The sequence below is a fragment of the Scatophagus argus genome, chromosome 15, assembly GCF_020382885.2.
Source record: "Scatophagus argus isolate fScaArg1 chromosome 15, fScaArg1.pri, whole genome shotgun sequence".
Lineage (NCBI taxonomy): Eukaryota > Metazoa > Chordata > Actinopteri > Scatophagidae > Scatophagus > Scatophagus argus.
Window position 1 is genome coordinate 2,219,630 of NC_058507.1, and position 24,748 is coordinate 2,244,377.

At 43.3% G+C, this 24,748-nt stretch overlaps 1 protein-coding gene across 21 annotated transcripts in view; it reads right to left on the reverse strand.

Moving 5' to 3' along the window:
* Positions 1 to 22,634, reverse strand: part of mark3a (MAP/microtubule affinity-regulating kinase 3a) — a 43,536-nt gene extending 20,902 nt beyond the window's left edge. For 12 of the 21 annotated variants that reach the window (XR_006845477.1, XR_006845478.1, XR_006845479.1 and 9 more), the window contains exons 1-9: positions 21,986 to 22,633; positions 17,404 to 17,586; positions 16,130 to 16,183; positions 8,556 to 8,604; positions 6,943 to 7,008; positions 4,365 to 4,435; positions 3,324 to 3,380; positions 996 to 1,232; positions 698 to 838 (exon numbers count right to left, since the gene is read on the reverse strand). Coding sequence is in view for 17 of the 21 variants with exons in the window: in XM_046413661.1 (XP_046269617.1) it covers positions 698 to 838; positions 996 to 1,232; positions 3,324 to 3,380; positions 4,365 to 4,435; positions 6,943 to 7,008; positions 8,556 to 8,604; positions 16,130 to 16,183; positions 17,404 to 17,586; positions 21,986 to 22,036 (909 nt within the window). In the remaining 4 variants the exon portion in view is untranslated. Of the gene's footprint in view, positions 1 to 697; positions 839 to 995; positions 1,233 to 3,323; positions 3,381 to 4,364; positions 4,436 to 6,942; positions 7,009 to 8,555; positions 8,605 to 16,129; positions 16,184 to 17,403; positions 17,587 to 21,985 lie in introns of all 21 variants that reach the window. The other 9 variants (XM_046413662.1, XM_046413658.1, XM_046413670.1 and 6 more) reach the window with 3 other exon arrangements.
* Between the last annotated feature and the right edge of the window lie 2,114 nt (positions 22,635 to 24,748).

A 24,748-nucleotide genomic window follows, 5' to 3' on the forward strand; every position in this document is an offset into this window, starting at 1 on the left:
ACAATACCAGTATTAAAAAAACGACTCTCTGATGCCACCACAACAAAAAAAAAAAATGTTTTTTTTTTTATTGTTTCAGATCTTTCAGTAACATCAAATGCGGCTATCGTACCATTATAAAGATGTGGTACTGAAAAAGCATCAACAATCCAATACTTATGAAAACCTCAGTGTGAAGTGGGAGAGAAAAACTCAGTTTCTGTTTATTTGTCATGATAAAATTCATGATTTGTCTATTTGGTACTGGCCCCGACATGAGACACCATCTGCCCTGTCTCAGTCATGAATAACCCTGCTTTAAATGAAGTTCATCACTTGAACTCAGCTGTACTTTCTGTTTTATTAATAATGGATTCGACTCGAGCTGGTTTTCACGCCGTGACGTACCCTCGACTCACAGATGAAGGCAGAGAAGCTTGAGAAGATCATTTTGGTACAAACAAAAGGACGGTGACGTATTATCCCTGGCTTACATCAGGAGGGAGGAGGAGCGTGTGAGCCGGGCGCACACAGAAAACAGGACACCATGGGTGTCAAGATGAAGATGATGATGATGCAGGGCGGGGTGTGGGGGGGATGCAGGAACCAGAAGGAGAGGAGGGGGGCTTGCTGGAAAGGTGGAGGATAGATGGCATTCCCCGATGGTGCAGACGTGCTGTGGGGGGTGCAAGTGTTAAGAACTGAGAGGTATATTTACATTTTCTGCGTCCTCCCTCACCTCGAGAGTACCCCGCTTGGCCGGGTTGAGCACCAGGAAGCGTTTGAGGAGGTTCTCGCAGTCTGTGGACATGTAGAAAGGGATGCGGTACTTCCCTCTGAGCACACGTTCCCGCAGCTCCTGCAGAGAGGTCGATGGACAGGAAGTTAGCAGAGCATTTCAACACACACAATGCGTCATATTCTTACAGAATCATAGCAACATAAGGATCACAGAGCCCACAATGTAATTTTTAAGTGGACACCAGGTCAGGTCCAGTATACCCGCACTATCCTACCTTGAGGTTCTGTCCATCGAAGGGCAGCGAGCCGCTGACCAGCGTGTACAGTATGACCCCCAAACTCCAGACGTCCACCTCCGGCCCGTCGTACTTCTTCCCCTGGAAAAGCTCTGGCGCTGCATACGGTGGAGAACCGCAGAACGTATCCAGCTTGTTGCCCATAGTGAACTCGTTGCTGAAGCCAAAATCTGCGATCTTGATGTTCATGTCTGCGTCGAGGAGCAGGTTCTCAGCCTGAGCACAGACACACCAAAGTCGGGGGCTTATGAGCCTTTTCTGACATGAAAAATTTCTAAAGGTATCAATAAAGAATGTTAAGACATTTCAAGAAAAGAATCAGCCTTAACTTGGTCAACAGTGAGTTTAAATTATATATAAATTTCCTCATCCAACAGTTCAAACTGCAAAGATGTTCAGTTCACAACAACTTAAAACAGAACAGCAGCAGATCTTCACCTCCCTGTTCATTTCTGCAATAACTTCTGGTTTTGCACATTAATGGGGTGGCCTGTTTGATATCATGTGATCTAATAAAACAGTGAACGTCGTCTCTGTGAATGAAAGGTTTCAGCTAAAACATCTGCTCGGTGCTCACATGAAGCTGAGGGCCATAGACTAATTAGGAGGCAAAGAGGGCAGAAAAACAACTGAACTGCCATCCTCAGCATGAGGGTTTCAGAACCTGCACTCTGCCCTTCTGACCGCTAACAACAACAAATTAATTACATAATTTGCTGCTCGAGCTTCAGAAGAACAAAGCAGCCTCAAGCCCGAGGGATTGTGGCTCCTTTAGCGGTTAAAATTTAACCTCATAAGGTTGTCCACAATCAGTCCTGTGACGAGAGGACACCTGTCCTCACACAGGGACAGTCGCTCGCTTGTATCCAGTGCATATATGGAGCGGGGCAGAGGACACTGCTCTCACATCTCCCTCCTCATGGATGTTTCATGAAGCTCTTCAGAGGAAACAGCTCAAACGTGCAGCGAGATACGCAGGCTCCTCTGAGCCGAGCGACTCCCACTGACGATGGGATAAAAATACAGGAGCATCAATATTTATACTTGGAGAGCTGAGAACGGGTCCATTTACACTACAACGGGTGATGTGGTGCTGAACATGTGAGCTTTTAAGAGGGACGCCCACATGTACGTTCACAGGCCGACTGCGGCACGATGATACGTTGGTCGCACGGCAAAGGGAATCATCGGAAAAGGGCAGGCATCGCCCTCATTAGCAGCGTACGCCATGTTTTGGCGTTAGACGTGCTGTGTTGGAGTAATCAGTGAGAGTGTGGCAGCTAAGAGGACAGTCATGAAACACGCAACCCTGATGCCAGCTGCCTCCTCTGTGACCTTTCTGTCCAATATGAGTCAGGGGTAATTAGCCTCAAAGGTGGAGATGCCTCATTGAACTCCTAATAGGACTGCTGATTAACATGAATACCACCAACAACGTGCCTCTTCTATAGCGCTCATTACCATCCTAAATATCAAGTTTTGTGCAGCGGGGAGAATTCGGGGAGTACGAATTAAATCATGCAGAAAATCTGGGGAATAACGCGTCCAAATGATCACAGATATCACCAGCGTGATCAAAGTTCAAAGACAGAGTGAGATCGGCTCTGACTAAATTTGGACTGAGTTAACAAGCTGTTTAATCGATAGGGGTGACTTGTTGCTCGTTTCTGGACTGTGAAAATGAAACACTCTGGGACTGTCAGAGCGTTCGGATGATAAACGGTTGTGCAGTACGAACTGTTTGTTTCAGGAACGTGAGCCGTGTGAGGTTTTCTCTGGAACACAAATGTACTTTTTATGTGTTACGTAATTCCCATGCGGGATGAACCATTGCAATGGTATGACACAAGAATGATGAATCTGGCTATAATTTCCTCAATTGATGGTTCGGTCCATAAATCATGTTTGAGAGGCTGAAAACGTTTGTTTAAAAAAGTGACTTTATCTTTTATCAACATGGTTGGTCAGCTAGTTTTACTCTTGACTGATTAACCAGTTTCTCTTTTCAGCTGTAATTTTATTTATTTACAAAGTGACCTGTGCTCTTATGTTTCATTGTTTTCATGTTTAAACCTTCACCTCGTCACCCTCGGTAGTTGCCTACATTTCCCAAAATGCCTAAAACCTGGAGAACGCAGTGATGTTGCAGACGATAAGGGCTGCACACTCGGCCCTTCTGAACAGCCCTTCATGTGGCTGCACTGCGTTCTGCTCGACTGAAGCCACTGTCGGTGCAGAAAAACGTCGCTTCAGCCTTTTTCTGAGATAATTTTCTGGTAGCAGCCAGCGTGGCTTCTCTGAACTCACCTTGAGGTCTCTGTGAACAATGTGCTTCTGGTGGCAGTACTGCACCGCCGATACAATCTGTACGAGGAGGAAGACAAGAAGAGTTTAGTCAAGTGTCTTGTCTGCTCTCAGGCTGTGATAAAGGATGTGGTGGAGGAGGTGGAGGAGGTGGAGGAGGAGATGTGGTCGACACTGACAGGAAGGATAAAACACAACGCAGGAGAAGTTGAAGACACCAGAGCGGTGAGACTACTGTGTGTTCATCTGTCTCACAGTCCAGCTAACAGCCTGCATAAATGGTACACAACAGCTGTGATGTTTTATCAATGTTAGGGTACAGAAACGCACACTTTTTACACACTGCAAACAGTCTGTGGGAGCGATGCTGCAGTGTGTACTCTGGTGTACCAAACACAGCGATGGCGGCCGCTACAGTCATGATTTGTCATTTTCACAATACAGACTGCATCACTGTGTCTGCTGACTGACTGTGTACATCTGCTTGCTCAAAGTTGGACTGTGAATTGAGAGTTTACTTTGGTCGACTGTAGATCAAACCAAAAGAGAAAAATAAAGGCTTGAAAATCCTCAGGCTGGAACTGCTTTGACCCAAACTGCAGCCACGCTCTGTCATAAAACTCTGACAACAACGTTTTAGCACACTAAGAAAAAATCTAATGGATCTTGTCTCGCTGGCGTGATCTGAATTCACGTCTTCATGTCTCACTGATGTGCAGGTGCTTGCCGAAATGCATGAGGGAAAGGTCACGGTTTGTGATTAGCACTCCTGGGTGCTCAAGAGGTTCTAAAGCTGCCTTTTAACACATAAAATAGTTCAGTATTTGGCCAGTTTCTTATCACAAAGTGACATTCAATGACTTTGGACTGTGTGTGACAAGTCATTGAGAGTTAACTGATGAGGGAAGAGGCAGGTGTGGACAGCTCTCATCAGTCTTAAGACTGCTGTCACAGAAGGAGGACAGAGGACAGCGGCCTGTCTGAGGCAGAGCCGGGAGCAGAGGTGTGAAACCAGAGCACTGCAGGGGGAGTTGAGCTCCGTACCTGTCTAAATTTAGCTCTGGCCTCTTTTTCCTTCATTCTTCCATGTGCAACCAGGTAGTCGAATACTTCCCCTGCAAAGGAGAGACAAAGAGAGGGACTTTGAGATTAAAGACTGAGGCAGAGACAGAAAGCAATGAATGAGAAGGTGGAGAATGAGATACAAAGAAGACAGAACCAAAAAGTGAGTCACAATTTATAAAAATAAGCAGACAAAAACAACTTCAGGATGAACTTTTCTACGCAGCTGGGCTGCACCGTCACCCATGTGCTTGGTTCGAGGGTGTTTCTTAACCATATTGAGACGAGAGCGGCACTGCTTCCTCCACACTGAGCCTCTCCTGGAGGCACAAAGCTGCTCCCGAGCTCGGGTCCAGCAGCAAACCCTTCCCTCCCGTTGGCCCACACTTTTGCACACCTCGAGCCAAAACGTGACTACGTTCACTCGTGTGCTAATTAAATCCGAGTGGCTGGCGTGTGCGTGCGTGTGTGCGCATCCACGTTGAGGCAACAAAAAAAAGGCAACTAACAACATAACAAGCAACAAAATCACCTCCCCCACTTTTCCTGAATCCTCGAAACCCGCCCACACTCTCAGTGCTGACCTGCAGAGGCGGTCTCAGTGTACGGTTCTATATTTCAGAGCTCTAGAAAAGCAACAATTCATCGCCGCTCTGTGACTCATCTGCTGGAGACAGAATGTGCCAGCTCACACCTTTCATGTCGGGGCACATCGAGTGCTGTACACGGGGATCAGATTAGGGACCAAACCTGGAGAGTAGCAAGGAAACTACGAACTTGTTTCAAAAACTTAATGCGTAAAGAGAAGAAGTAAAATTAGTTTTGAAACATTTCCTGGCAGCATGACATGACTGAATAATTCAATAATGCAAAGGCAACCATGTTGCTCCACAGATTGCCTGTTTGAATGCAGTCCAGTACCATGTAACACTGACGGGGTCCCGAACAGACAGAAATCCATCCTGGAACTCATAAAATCAGGAGGATTCATCCTCAGAGAACCATGAATGTCTCTACAGAACATCATGACAATCCATCCAGGAGCTGTAGAGATACTTCAGTCTGGGCCAAAGTCGAGGACCAAGTGACAGACCAGCATCCTCACTGCTTAAAACCAGTATTTAGCCTGAAACGGAAACATTTCTTCCAGTGAAATACAGGCTGGACAGAACATCTGCGCCCATCTGGTGAGTTTGTATTTCTAATATCCTTTTCCTAACAAATTTCATGACTGGATCTGAAACTGAAAAGTTCCTGCAGAGATCAATCTGCTGCGCTGCAGACAGAGCTGAAGGGTCGCCTTGAGATTATGCTTGAATTCCAAGACAATCAATCCCAAACTGAGAGAAATATTAGATTTACTTCATTACGATCTAATGCAATTGGCCTACGATCAGAGTTCCCATCTCAAACGTAATGCGATTTTGCTCCCTGGCGAACTGATCCTCACAATTTGTCGTGTCCGCTTGGCTCAGCAGTGCGAGTCTGACCTTTCCAAGAAATCAATGACGACACCAACCTTTTAGGGCCTGCGTATGTGTGACGCAGCATTCAATGAGAAATTAAGGGATACTTTCCCCCAAAGGAAAACTTCCAAACGTAAACTCACTGGTGTTGAGATCATGCAGCTCTCATATTTGGAAAAATTAAACATTTCTTTGTTTAGATTCTGTTTTATTAGTAACCTTTATTGAGTTGCAAAAATATAAATAACTCGGACACTTCGGGTGACTCTTTTTTAGATGACATTGGACGACTGGAGCTAAGGCTAGCGGCGAACTGAGCTAAAGCTAGTGGCGACCTGCGCTAAAGCTAGCGGCTATACTTTATTGAAGAAAGTACTTTCTTCGTTTATTGAAGAAAGTACTTCAATAAAGTATTGGGCTTTATTGGCAAGGATGAATTTCATATTTTATTTCACGGTTGACTGGAGTTTGTATTTCAAAACTTAGAATAAAGATGGAAACTTAGAATGTGATCGCGATTAAACATATTGTGATATTATTTTTGATCTCCGCTATGATCTACAAGGTAAGAAATTAGAAAATACCAGATCTGTAAACTCTTTAAGTTGCAGACTCCTTTCTTTCAGCAAGTGACCTCAACTCATTCAGCATGCATGAACAGCACGATTCATCACGTTTCACTCGATTATTCAAATCTCAGTTAAGGTCAAAGCTCTAGCAGTTTACTCAGATTTTTTTGTACTGGACATTCAGGCAGAAGTAGAGTCTGCAGACTGTATGCTGCTCCCAATGTATATAAATTATTAATGCACACATTTATCACATTTGGTGTTAATAAATCATACTCGGGAGCAGCACACGGTGTGCAGATTTCTGCCGATTGCATCTGATCTCCTGTGCAGCAGCTGTTCAGAAACGTTTTTAGTTTACAGTTACACCTGCGTTTCACGTCAGCGTGACTACAACAGGTTCCTTTTCAGGCTGAGGAAATTCTGTTTTTCTAACCATTTTTTTTAAAAAACAAAAACATGAGGGATGGGACGTGGTTTTCAGTTTACAGTGACAAAATGTTGACGGTTTGCTGTCAGCCTCACCTCCGCTGGCGTACTCCATCACCAGGTAGAGCGTCCTCTCCGTCTCTATCACTTCAAAAAGCTTGACTGAAGAAAAGACAGAGAGAGAAAGGACATTATAAATTCAACTATGTTTAAAGATGGAGGATTTGCACAGAAATGGCAATGAAATCATGGACACAAACAGAAAAGCTGTCTACACACACACCTAGAGAGAGTAGAGGGGAAAAGCAAAGTGTGTGTGTGTGTGTCGTGACCATGTAAGTGCAGCATCGAGCCGAGCGCAGCAGCACTCAATATTTACTGTACAGCCCAAAAGCTTCTCTTTTTTTATTTTTACTGCAGTGTGTTCGAGGATATAAAAGACTGTGTGACGAGCGGCTGAGGGCTGCACCGCTAAATATAGACAAGGTGGGATGGACGACAATGAGAGCGAGCGGAGAGGCAGAGATGGGGAGTCTTACTATCAGCCTGGTAATTGTAATCACGCATAGGAAACCATGGAGCGAGAGCGAAAGGAAATGTAAAGTAATTAGGGAAGGGAATCCCGTCTCCAAAATCAAAATGCACCGCAGCAGTAAGTTTAAGGAAATGAGGAGAATGGGCTTTTTGTGCTGTGATCAACACAACTTTGGCTGAAATGTAAAATGAAAAATAAGCACCAACTAGTTATTTAAATGTAATAAACAATTCAAATGTATGTGCGAGCTACAAAGGCTCAAAAGACAAAACAAATTGTGTTTTCTTTTGTACTGCACGGCGTGTTTAAGTTAATTTGGCTCACTGCGTGTCCTGCAACATCGATGCTGAAACGATTTATCATGCAGCCCTAATGGGTAATCAGTTAAGTCTTGGTTGTTTGTAAGCAAAGAATTCCAGCTTGAAGCTTGTATTTACCTGGAAATTTCAACCTCAATCACAATATACTTTATTTGTTTAATTCTAAGATTATTTTTCATTCATTGCTGCCTTTAGTGGACAGCCGACAGTGAAGCTGAGACAGAAACAAGAGGAGATGCGGGCTCAGAATCAAACCACTCGACTTCTGAGTCACTTGCATCTTTGGCTGCGGTTTTACTGGCTTTTAAACCTGTTATCAGTCTCTTTCTTCAAATGAAAGCCTTTCTGCTTTGTTGTTAATGTTTCTATTCCTCTGTGTCTTTATACTGGAGGCAATTTTTCCTAAGAAATCTGCTACATGAAAAAGTTCGAAGTACGACTGATATTATCTTCCAGTTCTCGTCTTCGGTACGTGCAGGGAAGAGCTCGAGACAACACTCAGACTAACTGATGATGAAAACAACGGTTAGCTGAAAGGCCACGAAACTGGCTCAGACTCAAGCCTTCAGCAGCTGAGGTTTTCATCACATTGGCTTCGCGCTGCTGCAGTGGTTTGGTGTTAGATGTCATTTCCTCATGCAGTTGGATGTGTGTGCGTCTCCGCCGCTTCTGGGCAGTGCGTTTATTCATCAAAACTGCTTCACTTTCTAATCCAAAAACAAAGTGCCAAGAATGAACGTCCTGTTTTAGTCTCATCAGTCGGAAACAGTTATTGAGGACAACAGTCATCAAACTGGTGAGGCAATAAAAATGTTCCAGATAGTCGGTCACGCCTCGGACAAAGATCCACTTACCTATATTGGGATGATTCAGGATCTTCATTATTCTTACTTCTCTGAAGAGCTGGAAAGAAAGACAACATGAGCGTTTATAATTCACTCTTAAGGATTCAAGATTCAGAACTTGGATATTTCAACATAGTTCGGTCAGCCCATAAAAAACAAAGCTGAGGAGAGAGCATGCAGTAACTACACTGAGAAACAAAACAAGTGATAAAAACCACCTCATTCGAAATCACTGGGCAAAGACCACAATACTGACAAAGAGGAAGTAAATCTGACCAAAATGAGCTGTGACACTTCAGAAGTTAATGAACCTCTGTGTAAACACATGGACTTCCTGTTTACTTCAAGGTGCAGTTGGTTATCTCTAAAGTTCGAGGACATTATTGTGCACATGGGCCAACTCAGTGGACTGGATTTTTTTGTTGTTTTTTTTTGTTTAAATCGTGTCAACCTGGCTTTTTCTTAATGACATTTACATGATATTTCCATATCAGAGAGCAATAATTAATATTTTATTTTGAATATTTTTGTTTTCAGATTACATGAATCTGAAATAAGTTTTCCTGACGATGAAGAAGCTCCTCATCGGGTTCCCCCCCTTCAACACTGCTGCTCTTATCCATATTCAGCTCACAGCATGAGATCACGGGTTCAGAGACCTAAACAGTGGGCCTTGTGTTGTGCCAGCATCAACACATTTGTCAAGGAAATGCGACCGCGTTGTCACCGCTGGCACATCGTCACAACGGCGGGACCTCCTGCGGCTCAGCATCGGTTCGAACCAGCCTGAGAGACGCTCATACAACAGCCGACACCACCCGGCGGGGACCAGATGGGGGTCTGAATTAAGTGAAACATGCAGCATCACATCTCCCTCCGTCTGCACTAATAACGAGACACTCCGTCAACACACGCTCTCCTCTCCATCAGCATGCAGAGTGAACAGACAAGCAGATTTGTAACGGCCAAAAGTGCTTTTAAGTCTTCCGCTGAAAGAGGCACAAAAGGAAGGGAGTGCAATTTATTATTGATCCACTGTTAACTACACCTCGCTCTCTCTCCCTCTGCTCTTCCATGGAAATATAAAAAGGTATCAATCTTTCACGAGGTGGGAGTAGCCACGGTTTGCTAGCTGGCGTTCAAGCAAACGAATTGTAAGGCTGAGCGGCAGGAAAACACATGCAGACACATAAACCTTCAAACAAGCTGACAGATCATCCACTGCTGTGCAGCTTCATCAGAGGCGAAGTTTAACTCGTCAGAGCTCAAACTGCAGCCTGAACGCCGACTGTCCCGTCAACGACAGAAAACATCACATTCGTAAAGCAGCAACAGCCACTCGTCTACAAGATTAATTATTCAAACTGACATTTTCTTCACAGCTGTCCTTTAAACAGAAAAAGTACAATACAAACACATTTTCCTTGTTTCGTTTCCCTTTTCTAGCTGACATAGCTGACGTGACATTAACATGGAAGTATTAAGCAAATAAAGCCTAGAAAACATACTGTATGATTTGATGGAAGGAGTGCAGAACCAAAGACTAAGCAGGACGACAGCCAATAATAAACCTAACCGTATCCATAAAGCCATAACAGGGCTTCACCGTTTGGTACTTTCCTTCAACATTTTCATCAATTAATGTGCTGTTTTTATGACCATGTTAAGATAAAATAATCATGAAATAACAAAAAAAAGATGACTAAAGTAATCAGATCTCATTTTTATGTCCCATTTTTTACAAGTACAACCTCCCAATACCTGACATTTTTACTTGATTAAAATCCTAATGAATTGCTAAAACTGACGTATTTTCTCCTGTCGATCGACCAATCACTGACCTGACAAACTGCTTCAGCACCTCTCTGTGAGTTTTTTCTTTTGGCTTTGTTTTTGACACGCCTCATTGAGAAAATGAATCGTTGCTCATTTTTGGCGTTTATCTCTAATCTTTAATGTGTTCACTCAGCGGGAAGGGGGGATGAAATAAATAACGACAGTAAAGCGAGCAGGGACTCCTGAGCGAAAGAAACAAAAAGTTCACTGACAGATCCGAACCCACGGCAGATCCACCGGGACGCCCTGATGAAGCCTTCTGTCCTGAACCCTGGACTGCTGGTGTCTGCCCGAGAGGCAAACAGATGGTGACAAACAGCGGGTGATGTTTTCACATTCTGCACTGGTGCTGCACGACGAGCCGCTTGAACACCACGCGCCGATTTACTCAACACTATGAAAATACAGGGATTAGATGCAGAGATACACGCCTGACCTTCATGTTTCACCCTGACGCCTCTGCACCGACGGGTTCTCCACTCGGGTGGAGGTCTTGTGCCGTCGATGTTTTCTTCTTTGCAGTAACACAACAGTATTTACTCACAGAGGGTTTGACTGCGCAGAGTGTGGCCAATCATAACGTGGCCTGTGTGTCTGTGGGTTTCTGTTCTGCCCCCATATTGGGTCATTGCATGCCAACACAACCAGAATTCAAAACCAGAACCCAGTTCATGTCGGGGATTTTCTCAAGAACACCAATGTAAAAACTTCTGACAAATTCACGAGGCCTTGATAAATCCTACAGCTCTACTCCTCACATTTTTTTAGTCATGACTTTTTGGCCATTTTAACAGCAGGCCTAAATGGGGCGGAGAGGCTATCTGGTCCTGCCACAGCCTGGCTACATAAAACTTCAGAGCTGAAACACTCGGCTTTTTGTACTTAAAATGATCAAAAATGAAAATAAAGTTTAGTTGGAGCCCCCCCGCCTGTGGGAGGTCCTGAGATGAATCTCATTCTCAGGTTTAGAAAAAACTGAAGGGCTAACTATGAACTCTAAGTCTTCAGGATGGAGTCGACCATTTTGGAAGCCATATTAACAAACTGAACCAGGATGAGTCTGGCTGCTGAAGCTGGGGAGGAAGAGGAGGAGGGAAGATGAAGAGGAGCAGCTCTGTGGTGAGTCTGAGGTCTCCTCGCTGTCATTACACTGTGCCTGTGATCCTGCTCGCTGCCCATCATCACAGTGAAAAGACTCTGAGCTCTGACACAGCACAGAGGAATAAATCTGAGCTGGTTTTCTGTGTGACAGCAGAAACAGGAACTTCATGTTTGCTCAGATGGCAAAACATTAATCAGCACGCGTCAACAGTCGCTTGAGACCAATCAGAAGTCAACGCATGCATGATGTAATTTTGACACATTAGAATTCTAATTAATGATATCTACAACTTAGTTCCTACTAGTCAAAATATCAGTAATTGATATCAACAATTGAACTCTTAGTAGTGGAAATCTTTATTGTAGATTGTACTGTAATACTTTTATTTGAAACTAAGCGACTTTGTCGAGTTTTTGACACAGTCTGTGCTGTCCTACATAGCAGATACGACACCCGGGGAGGCTGCGAAACGGCAAACCTAAGAGTATATGGCAACACTTTGTCAGGTATGTTGCCCAGTAAACAGAATTAGTGGAAAAAACACGAGGTAGACAGATGATTCACCACATAATACAAGCATTAGGTCGAGGACGTAAACCTGCTGGTGGATCCAGTCATACCACCACAGTGATGCACAGCTGTCCTGATTACACAACCTGTCTTGTGATCAATACAAATCACCTTCAGGCCAAGTGACACATGGTTTGTGGATGAAATCAACCCCAAAGAGTCCAGACCTGAGTGGAAAACTTCCCCTCGCTGCCTCAATTACAACTGATCTGAGGCTTGTAAACCAAATCCTGTGGGCTCACCATTAGATCATTTACTGCATGTTTTTGGTTAACTTTCATCCCACCAGGTCAGAGACTCTGAGGTGAGTCACAACAAATCGGATTACAGCCCCTGAAACATCAGCGAGGAGGGTGGATGCCGGTGCACTTCTTGCTGTAAATGACCTCCGGTGTTTACTTCAGGGGAGAGAGAAAATATCCAGACTGCAGTTTACCCCAAGTGCATTTTGTGTCGCTCAGCTTTCTAAGCAACAGAGGCTGCTTCTTGATGCAGTTATTTGGTTCCCTCTGAAGCTCCAATGTTATTGCTCCCATCTGGACAAACAACCAAACAACCAATCAACCTGACGGAATAAACAATCTGGTTCGAATTAGCTGCCCCAATCACACCGAGTTCAGGACTCCATATGGAAAAGTTTCCTGTCAAGTGGCCACAAACAGGACAGAAAAGACTCCACTGAGATTGTTTAACAATATTTAGAGGCCTGAAAATGTACAACTATACGGCATTTCAAAAGAAAGATTAGAGTCCTAAAAATGTTAATCGTACAATACTAATTTTGTGTAGCAGGATTTTGTTTTTACAATTCAGGATTTGCCCCCACAGAAATTATTGTGGGACTCCTTGTGGGGGTCCAGACTGCATGTAAAGTTTGGTAGATGAATTAAAACAAATGGACTTACTCTAAACTGATCAAATCAGTCAATCAAAGGTCTAATCACTCCAGTAGTAAGTACTGAAATTAACTGTTAGGTACTCTGAAGCAGTCATCCAGTACACAACCTGCAGTCAGAATATCCACAATTAAAAAATTAGTAAACAAGACTGATGCCAGCTTTTAGTACAGGTTTGAGCCCCGGCGCCTCACTACTCCAGTCAGTGCTCAAACAGCTGATAGTTGGAAGTACGAAGAAAGGCTCCTCACAAATATATTTCTTCCTGTCAGATTACTGCTTTTCATGGGGCACGGCGGAGTTCCTGCCTCCTGGTTGAAAAGTGATGCCACAAATGACGTATAAGGCCTTAATAACTGCTCTACAGCCGATTTACTGAAAAGCAAAACCTCAGCACAGGGAGCGGAGGTCGTCTCTGACGGAGAGCACATGACAGACTGTGTTTACGTTTAATCAAGACTTCCATGTGTCGCACTCCCTCCCTGACCTTTGACCAGGACCACGGCAAGGCAGACCACAGCAGGTCGAAGGAGGACACAAAGGGAGAGAGCTGAGAGCCGACTGCCAGCTGCCGATGACAGATGCGAACGTACACTCAGCTCCTCCAAACTATTAAGAACAGAGGCTGAAAATAAACATTTAGGCTTCAGAGACGATATCCCGCGCTATCAGCCTCTCGCCAATTCTTCCAGTTACATAAGAGGTCAGGACGCAGCGGCGCCGGCTCTGATGCAGGTTGGTCCGTGACAGCAGCACCAGCTGAAGAGAATAAAGGAAAATAAACAAAAACCCAGTCCACCGCAGTTGAACCTGAACATTTGATACACAAACCTGAGATGACGTTCAGGCAAACGTGTTAAAGGATTAAGCTGGTGCTTTTCTATTGTGTGCTAATCCGTCTCTCAGTATGTCCCACCTTCCCCAGTCTGTCTGTGGCTCTCAGCCCAACCCACTGGTTCCTACTGAAGTCTTAAATCTTTAAAAAACGGGTCACAAATACATTAAATCATTTTTAGCACCAATTAATTTGGGGCTCTGCAGTTTTAGCACAAAATTACTCCAAAGCAAGTAACTACAGCATTTATTGGGGATTATTTTCAGTAAATCAACAAGCATTTGTGATTATCTGTGGCAATGTGTGGCTCATTTAGAGTTATACAATTAACTATGTGGACATTTTTTCTTCTCAATCACCACCCAAAGCAGGGATGCATGGAGAGGCTAGCTAACATTACAGTTCAGCTGAGGAGGACGTCCGTAATGTTTCATCCCAGTCTGTCATGAGCACATGAGTGGACGCACGCTTCCTTCTGCGCAGTGATACAGACAAAAAATAGTTCCTATACAAAACTGCTTACAACAAAGTCTGTGGATTGGCTGTTTTCCGCTCATGGAAAACAGCTAGCATGGCTTTTCAGAAAGGTAACAAAATCCACCTACCAGCACCTCTACAAGCTAATTAACAAGTTGCGTCTCGGTTGTTTGATCTGCACAAAAACCACAGGGTAATACAGCATATTTATGGGACTTTATGTATTATACAGACAGAAGAGCTGTACTGATTTTCTCATCAAACTTTTAGCGTGAGTAAGTCCTTTTACCAAAAAGTCAAACTACTCCTTTAACACCAGAGATCCCTGTGGATATGAAGCCAGCATGGCTGGGACTCAATTGCTGAACTACACTCTCTTAAAATAAGTTTTAAAAAAACACAATCTAACACGTCAGGATTTCCTTCATTTGGTCATCCAGTTTATCAAGCAACAAAGAAAAAACACAGAGTTGGCCTGTCAATAGAAACACAAGACAGAAACGAGAACATTCAATGTGTCCGTCATGCAAAAGTACTACAGGATGATTAAAGCGGTTTCTTGTGCTCCAAATGCTTAAAATAAACATTTAAAGAAATCTAAATCCATGGTGAAAGGCAGGAAAAACAACCTGACAAATTCCTCAAAGCATTTTCTTTTTTTTATCCTTTGACTGTGACAAAGCAGTAACCTAAAAACAACAAGGACTGCCGACAAAAGCCTCACGCTTTGTGTTTCCGTGAACGGCGCTGTCATGACTCAGTGTTTTTCTGTCAGCGTCGTGTCACAGCCAACGCCAAAGGGCCCAGGCCTCTGAGATACAAAGGCCAGAATCAATAGAGCTTTGGAAAAACTGATGGAAAACCACTAGCCGATCGCTGAGCGGGAGCAGAGAGAGAGAGAGAGACGGGCCGAGCGGCAGGGGCCAGCTGAACGTCAACACAACATCACCATCACCAGCAGCCACAGCCGCCGCCACCACCACCCTCTGCCCTGTCCTCCCTCCTCTCTGATGAGCGCAAAAAGCCTGCGGAGCTGCACCAGCCGAGTCAATATCGCTCTGACTTCCCAGAAACCACGTCCACGCCGAGAGACAGAGCCAAAACGTACAGATCAACACAACCAGGCACACGCGTCTCCTCGGCTAATGAGCGTGCACAGAACAAAGGGACGCGGGCTTCAATCTGCAAACTGAAACTGCTGTTCACTGGGGAGCGTTCGCTCGCAGCCTCTGAAATTTGCATTTTAAAAGCAAACCCGTTTCCTGATTTGGTTGATTTAACAAAGAAAACAAAACTGTCACTCCCAGTTGCATGACAACCAAGCAGAACAGGCTGAATCTCTTTAGCACTCGGGTTCTATTTTAAAGGCACAGTTCACCACTAATTCAAAAATACATGTGCCTTATCTCATCTGTAGTGCTATTCAGACTGTTCCAGTGTGAGTTGGTCGTGATTTTGAAGATATCCAAAGCGCCATCCAGTTCCACCATATTCAAGAGAGGACAGACATCTTCAAAACTCAGCAGCTCACGCCAAAACTATCTAGACTAACTAAACTAAACAGACTAACTAGCTAAACAGCACTGCAGGCAAGAGGAAAAGCATGTACTTCTGATTCTGGGGTGAAAAGTCCGTTTAACAAGCTTTATACTCCAAACTTTTCATGCAAAAGAACAGCTGCAGCAGAGGCACCACACTAAAATAATAACAGCTCCTCGCTCTATATGGGGAACACATGCTCAGTCCCAGCATGCCCTGCTCCCCATTTACACAATTAATAGTCAATCTGTTGTGCTTCATGAATTTGTAAACGAACTCTGCCACAGCGTGAGAGTACAACAGCAGAGAGAGAAGGAGGCTGAATTACCTTCTGAAGGCTGTTGGGGTTCAGCTGCGTCTTGTCTATTATCTTAATTGCCACCTGTGGAGAGAGAGAGAGAAAAAAAACGTCATCGAAACTGAGCTAAATGGGACACAGCAGCTGCGAAAAACAAGGAAGTGGAAAATGACACTGAAATCAAAAAGACAAACACAAGAGAAAAGGAAACTGACACCAAATCGATCTTGTTCGTCAGGAAAACTAACGTCTTTAGAGAGCAGCGAGACGGTTTCAGCTTCCTCTCAGAGAATGAAAACACGGCAAAGTTCAGCTACCAAATAATTAAAGAGCGAATCAGGAAGGGGAAAAGAGCACCGTCGTTTCGTTAAATGCCGTGCGCTGTGTTAAGAAGAAGCTCATGCTCTTTCTGGTCATCAATTATGAACAAATCAAACGCTCAGCAGCAGCAGCAGCAGCTCACCCTGAAAACATCCATTAGTGCCAACAAGGTTTAGAGCGACGAACCTGCCAGTATCTGCAGCTGGTAGGCCTGAGCGTTTGAAATGCACCCCATACCAGAGCGAGCAAGGTTTTAAAAGCCTTTACTCTGTTTAAGAAAAGAAGTTCTGAAATTTTTAATGTCCAAACGCAAGCAGCACAGTGTTTTAACACATCCTAAATACAATTAGTTAAATCAGGAACCGTCTCATCAAACAGGAATAAGAAAACAAGCGTGTGAATCTGACTGGAAATTCAACGCCAGCTTCTGGTTCTTGAGAGTTTTCTCACTTCTCACTTGTATGAAGAAAAGACTTGTGGGACGAGCTCACCTGGAGCGAAGCGTAAAAGCACAAAAGCTGCAGCGATGCTGAGATTCACAAAACTGTTTTTAGTTTCATCGTCATGAGTGCGGAGGTTTAACTACGGGTGGTCTCACTTATTTAGTCAAACCTGCAGTGTGCGAGCTTTTTAATATGAATTTAGATTTGATATAAAATTCACATGGGGCCCCTTTTCCCCCCTCAGGGACATGGAGGTATTGGAAAAATTACACAAATCTCACATCTCCTCTGAGTGCATTTTCATTAACCTACTGTGTTTCTATTATTCCAAAAGCAGAAAAACATCATTTACCAGATTTCTCAGCTTGCTCTCGCTTTGGTCGTTTACATCTTTATTGATATGTAATGATCAAACACAAATGAAGTGTGATTCTGTTGTTTCATTGACAATGTCAATGGCAGCCAAAACTTCACTTCTCTCCATGTGAAAGCAGCGCGTGTGTGTGTGTGTGTGTGTGTGTGTGTGAGTGTGTGTCTCACCTCTCTGCCGGTCAGGATGTGTCGGGCCAGTTTGACCTTGGCGAAGTTGCCCTTCCCGATGGTTTTGAGAAGCCGGTAGTTCCCGACGTGGGGCTGCTGCGTCTCCTCGGAGCTGCGGGACCGGACGCCGGTCCGGCCCGAGCGTGTGCTGATCTCCTGACGTCCATTACTGTGAGACGTGTGCTGTGGACAAGACGGGTCATTTTAGACGAGTGCTGGTTGTCCTCACTGTGACGTACACTTCAGCTCTGCAGGAAAAACTACTGACTGTTTCTGCATGCAGACAAGGAAGGGAAGCTTTTCTGCTTATAAAACACTCAGGATTTTTCCAATCAGTTTCACTGTTTCATCATCCAAATATCAAAACTAGAGGAAGATATTTCATTACTTGTGGGAGGTTTTTGCCTCCTTTCCAAATTTCCAACTTTTTCAAAAAGGTAATAATTCTGTAATGTGACTCCTTGGTGACTTATTCAAAAAGTTTGTTTTGTCAGAGACATTCTGTTCACTCTCACGTCACACCACAAAAAGCACACAACACTCAGTTTACCAGTTAATGTTTCAAATATGTTCCCCGAAAAATGACTTCAGTGACTGATCTATTATTTATCAAACCTGTTTGAGATGAACCTCCAGTTTATCGACACCACAGAGTTACACTGGTAACATCTGTATGAAGTTGAATTAGAACAAAGATTTTAGACGTTTAAGATCACTTTTTATGGCCATGTGACCAGCAGACTTTTGATTTGTTTTCCTACCCATAATGCACTGGAGAGACAGGCCCAGTCACTGGCTCCCACATCTTAATGAAGGTCACATTCGCACACAAAGTAAAGGACACTAAAGTGAAAACATGTGACCTCGTTGAGGAGCAGACGTCTGTACTCGACTCGAGGACGCTTTAGTTTGTTTGTTCCATATGTTTCTGCCTCACGTCCTTCTCATTTTCTTGCCTTGTTTTGAACAACAGCCGGTTAGCTACCACAAGAGCAGGAGAGACAAACAAACCGAGCACAACAACAACAACAACAACAACAAGCGTTGCAAGCTGCTGTTGCTCATGACGTCAAACTGCTGCACCTCAGTGGAGCGACACAGTGACGAGACGAGACAGTCCAACATGTGACTTGGACTTTCAGCAGTGAGAAGCCGCTAATTATTAGTTATTGGAAAAAAAATCTAGTTTTGCATTTTTACGTAAAACACTTGGGATTTTAACGGAGCTAATGGCACTTTTCAGCTTTGACTGACAGAATCAGAACACGTGCATGTTTGATGTTCCATCTGTGAAAAGAAGACGGAAAATGAAAATATTCAACAACAGGAACCTAAACATTCAGAAAATCCAGTGCTTTCTGGACCACGTCTTTAAGGTGAAATCGAAGGCAAAGCGCTCGGTGTTGTGATTTTGCGATGCACAGCTCTGACAGCACCACCAATGGAAGGATTGATTTTTTTTTTTTGGCTGCTGTGTTCAAATGCACTCCTCTGTGTCCCAACAACTAATAAAACAAAAAAAACAAAAATCAGATAGATACTCGGTGCGGCCTCAGTATCGACTGTCCGGCCGATGGTTCATTAGCAGTGGCTGTGCCCTCTGCCCCGCCCGGCTCTACCCGACCCCTCCCATCCTGTCCACAAACCCAACTGACCCCATTCACCCTGGAGACAATGAAAAGGACAGCAATGAAAGCGGGAAGACTTTAGACTGATGATGAATTTAATCGAAATCCAGAACGGAGATCAAACATCTTTCTCTCTGCTTCACATTTTCACTCCAAAGTGCATCAGTCCAGTTAAAAAGATTTATGGTCACGTTAGTAAGTCACATCTTTGAGATCCTGTGCAGACATTACAGCTAAAAAATATAAAGTCAATGCAAAGGCAGCAGTAGGTAGGATGAGGGCTCAAGAAAACCAAACACTACGGATAATAAAAATCTCAATATGAGCTATTTTAGAGGTTCCACAGGAGATATTAAATGCCACAAACCACAATAAGGTCACTTTAAACTCTCGACTAAGCAGCACACACACACACACACACACACTTTAAGTCACTGAGGAATATTTTAGGACTTCTACGGTGATAGCAGCGGAGATAAAAATACCATCAAGTAGGATAAGGTCACTGTTGAATACCACACAAAAACACCCTGTGGGAGCCTTTAACTGTGTTTTTCTTCTACCGTATGATCTGCTAAACATAAAGGACACGGAAGAAGCTACATCTTTCTGAAAGAGGAAAAACACGGTTTCCATTTTTCTGATTCAAACTTCCTGTAAGTTAAAAAACAAAACAATCTGATCCTTTCCATTTCAGCGGTTACTCACAAAGCTGCGGTGCCTCCTGGCTGACTGGGAGCCCGTCATGTTTGAACAGGAAAACGCTCTGCCCTGCTGACGATGCCCATAGAGATTCCCACAACACCAGATTTTCCCAACTCAGAGCCCAGATAACCACAGAAAGACCAGAGAGGGAAACGGCAGGAGCTGGTGGTGGTGGTGGGGATGCACTGATCCCATGTCAAGCCTGCTGCAGCCTGACACACCGAAATCCGGAAACCAGAACTGTCCTTTCAGATTAAAAGCATTTAGTCAGACGCTTTCTCGGAGTTGGGGAGTTTCAGTCTAATCTATCTCTTTTTCAATTGCTGTTTGGCTCTCACGCCGAATTAGCCAGAACATGCCGGATAATGGCCATCAAAATATCCTAGAGTGTGACCAACAGTCCAAGACCCCAACATAACATTAAATTTACTGTGATGTGAATTAAATGTACACGAGAATAAAGGCCACATAAAGGACATCCTCACGTTGGAACTTGGACCATCAAATGTTCGGCACTTTTGTTAAACAAAAGTGGCTCAAATGATTCATCGCTTCTCACGAAAGTTGTCTTTTGATCCAACAAAGTCTTACTGTTTCTTCCATTTCCATTATTGCTTCCACAAGTTTCAAAGAGGCCTTTCTGGCTACTGATTGGCTGCATTTTCCCCTACAGGGATCAATAAAGTTTCACCACATTTTTGAACCCTCTGTTCTCTGTCTGTGCAGGATAAGACTTATCTCCAGCTGACTCTCTCCTGCTACCGTGATGAGTCATGAGATTCTCATGGTATCACATGTGGACGTTAGGAGGCTGCAGTTACACAGAGGGGATATGGAGACAATAAAGGGATGCATAGTGAAGATACAACACAAAGGAGATTATTACTGTACGAGTTTATAAAACCCACTGAATCCAACAGTGAGACATGTCCTGCCAAACGGATACATAAACGTAACTGCTCACAAAGATGACGTAATAAAGCTTTAAAGGAGCTGTGCAATTTTTTGGTTAAAGTAATCTGCAGTTTCGAGGTAATAAAATATGTATGTGCAGCAGCTCACACTGGTTCATTTCCTGCCAAGAGTTAATGTTCGGCAGCACTGAAACATTTAGTCGATCGACAGCAGATTAAAGGCTGACGATTGAGGATGACCACTTTATCGCTTAGGTTATTTGTGAAGCTAAACTGTTGTTCCCAGCATTTCAATTGTGAAGACTTGGGGGGGGGGGGGGGGTTCCAATGTTTTATGGAGTTTAATAAAAAATATCAAAAATATCAACCAAAGAAAAACATCACTGTTGACTCTGGAAGAGTGTAATCTTTATCTTTATTTTCTGACATCTTTTAGCCTAAAATAAGCAACAGATTAGTCGATATAATCACTGCCGCCTTAAATTAGTTCCTTGGCAGCAAATTAATCTGTGCCAACTTCAGTGATCAGCCACTAATCATTCTCAGAGTTATAATGTCAAACATTTTCAGGATGTTGCTTCGCATTGTGAAAAACTGAGAAGCATGAAATTCCGAATGCATGAGGATGTTGAAAATTGGGATTGAGGTTTTTCTTTTTCTACAATTCTAAGATCTGTATGTTAAAAAGCCAGAAGGTAACAACAGCTAAACTGACATGTCGTTCATGTCACGGGTGTGGGATGAGTTTAATTTTAAAAATCCAGACCGGAAGCTACGATTTTGGCCAGCTTGACAACGTGCTTGCAGACAGGATAGTCTGCTGGTCACGAGAAGGCGGGACTAATTAAGCCCATATTTGGAAGCTGAACGGTCGAAACCTTTGAGTGACAGCTGGGGGGACCAATAGCTGGCCTGAACAGAGTCTACTGTTGCCTGCCAGAATCAGCAGGCAAAGTACTGTAGTTATGTTCCTGGCTGGGCCTAAATATTCTGACTACATCCTAATCACCGACAGTCACACCAAAACTCATCACTCACCTACACAAAAATATCTAAAAACGTGAATTAAGCCTAAAGTAGACGCTGAATAAAATTAAAGGGCGTGTTTGACGTAGACGATATACTTGTTTACGATTTACCAACAAAGTGTAACCCCTCCAAGTGAAACCATTAGCAATCATCCAGCCCAATAAAGCAATAAAGCGACACTAACCAAGATCCATTTCAGTGAAAACACCCCCCTTCCCTTTTATGGGAACAGTTTAATGCTATTTTACAACAATGACCCAAAGCGCAGCTAGCTAAATAACCCAACAAACAACTCTTTATACTTACACTTTCCGTCACCTTCTCGTTGACCGTAGGCAAAGGAGTTTTTGTTGACATCTTCTATTATTCGTCCTTCTTCCACCAGTCGCCGTCTGCTGTCCAAAATCCACCAAAACCGTCTTCAGTCCCACAACCGAAAAATGAAATTATTGCTTTGCTTAGCGGCTCTCTCCGGGGGAAACAGTCTCAGCATGGATCGTGACAATTTTCAAACGAGACCGGACGTGTTAGAGCCGAGCACCTGAACTGTTAGGGACCGGAAAAAAATCCTCACTTAACACCATAACAATCCTATTTTCAATGTTTACATGGCGCGTACATACCGTTCATGGCCTGTGTTCAAACTCGACAGGCAAACGAAATCACTGTCCGTCTGTCCGTTTAGGTTTCAGTCAGTGAAGCTAACTAAACTAAGGCGCTGTCGGTCGCCACTTCCAAAAATCGCCCAAGGCTTTTTTTCCCCCCACAAAACAAATTCAGTCTAGAAACAAGCCATGGTCTCTAGTGTCACCAGTCAGTATTTCTTGCGAGAGATTTAAAAGGTTTGGGTGGCCGATATACTCGCCGTCGACTCGGTTTCTTCCATCTCCGTCGGCCCAAAGTGAAGCTGGTCTGTCTGTTTTAGGTGGGACCAAAATGGCTACTCAGCGGCTGGGCTGGATTAGGCTGCCTTCACGGACCCCTCCCAGGCTCCGACGTCAGAGTTGCCATCCAACAAACAACTGTTTGATTATCGAATATTCTGTCGGGCATTTTCTTGATTAGTCGACTAGATGCATCAGTTTATCTTGAAGCAGTCATATAATGTCAGAGTGCTCAGTTCAGAAGAAAGTATGTTTTCATATTTGTAAAACTATGCAGAAAGTATCCGTTTTATTTGATAAAAGGAAAAAACTATACGAATTGTAATTGTCACTACTGATTAGTCTGACATTTGGCTTCTGTATGTCAAAAAATAGTGAAAAAAGAAACAGAGAATGTTTTGCTTATTAAATGACTTGAATAATCTTATCTAAATAGTTATCGGTTCATTTTCTGTCAATCAACTGGTCATTTAATTAAGAGTTAACTCTGTCAGCGTCTGAAATGAATCAGCTTCACGGGTCATTCTTTCAGCTCTAGAAAATGTTACAACATAAAGGGAGTTTGACAAAAGTTTCTAATATTTATTATAGAAAAGACTCACTTCCTTTCACTTCCTCCACCACGTCACAGTTTCTCATCATTAATTGGCCACCGATGAGGCCACTGCAGTAATCTGCCATCTCAAAATAAGACATCATCCTCTCAGGTTAAACTGATGTCACTAAAGTCCTAATTAAGTAAATAAGGCATCTGGTGGACTCAAGGAGTTGGCATGTTTGAGTGAATGCAGCATGAATGAATGGATGCCTTTATGGTAGATACAACATGACAAAGAGCCCTTTAGGGTGCCTTTCAGTGCAGAAATGTGATGCAGTACAATGAAGGCCATCCAGAACACGAGCTGGCCGCCACGTCTCTGAATGGTTAAGAATAGTTTCCCGTTTGTTATTACAACAAACGTATAGCTAGAATATCCAAGTCACGTTAGAAAACAATTTCATCATAATCAGGGTTTGTCACTGTTTACAAGATACAAGATAGGTTTATTTGTCACACACACAATCATACACGGTACAATGTGCAGTGAAATTCTTTTTGTCCCCACTATCAAAAAATAGGTAAGTAAAAATTAAATATTGTAAAATAGAAAGCTTATAGAAATAAAAATAATAAAATTAAATTTCCCCATAAATGCATAGCATTACTCTAAAAGCTATGCTGGTTGCTACCACTGAAGACACCAGAGTCGCATCCTTATAATACTTCTGCATATTGGCATGGTTTCATGACATGGTGAGGTGCAGCTGAGATTTTATATTTACGCACACATGATGAGTGTTTCTCAGGAGCAGCAATAAAATCAGAATCGGCTTTCTCGGCCAAGTATGTGTTCACATACAAGGACTTTGAATCCGGTTTTTCTCTCACGGTTCCAACAGAAATGGAGACAAAAAATCTACATTCAACTAAAAACCAGAGCACCTAATCTCTATTTAACTATCATCATCATGTAGCCTACATTATATATGGGTATAGATATATCGATATATAATTAAAAAGTAACGTGAACTAATATGTGGAATTTTGTAAATTTTACTGAGCATTTACACACTTGAAACAGCTACCACGTGAGTTCACATACAATTACAACACTAAAATTCCACATTACACACTGCAGGATTGTGCGAGGTTTCGCTGTCGATATTTCCGACTGCACTTGAACGCAGCATGAGTTTGTCCAGCTGAACGGGTGGAGGAAGTGAGGAAACCGGCTGAGCTCAGTCCCATTGGACCGAGAAGTCCAGAGCAGAGTGTCAGCACTCAGGAGGAACATGTTCATGTAAAATTAAAATAAAAAATCCACATTGATGATTCCAGCCTCTTGAATATTAAGATTTGCTGCGCTCCTTTATTATTTTTAGTAGTGCATTTATGAATACCTTGAGGTTTGGTCGGTAGGTTGAACATTTTGAAGACACAGCACATCATAGTGAAAGTATAAATAAATAAGCAGTTCAAAAGGAGCTCCACCTCAACCAACTCTGACAGCAAAACCCTGCTTTTACATTGAGATCAGATGTCAGGAAAGAATGGACTTAAAGTACTAAAAGTACACCATGCAGTAAGGTGCCTCGTACGATTAGACTTGCATCAATGCTTTGTGTGGTTTTATCCGCTTTTATT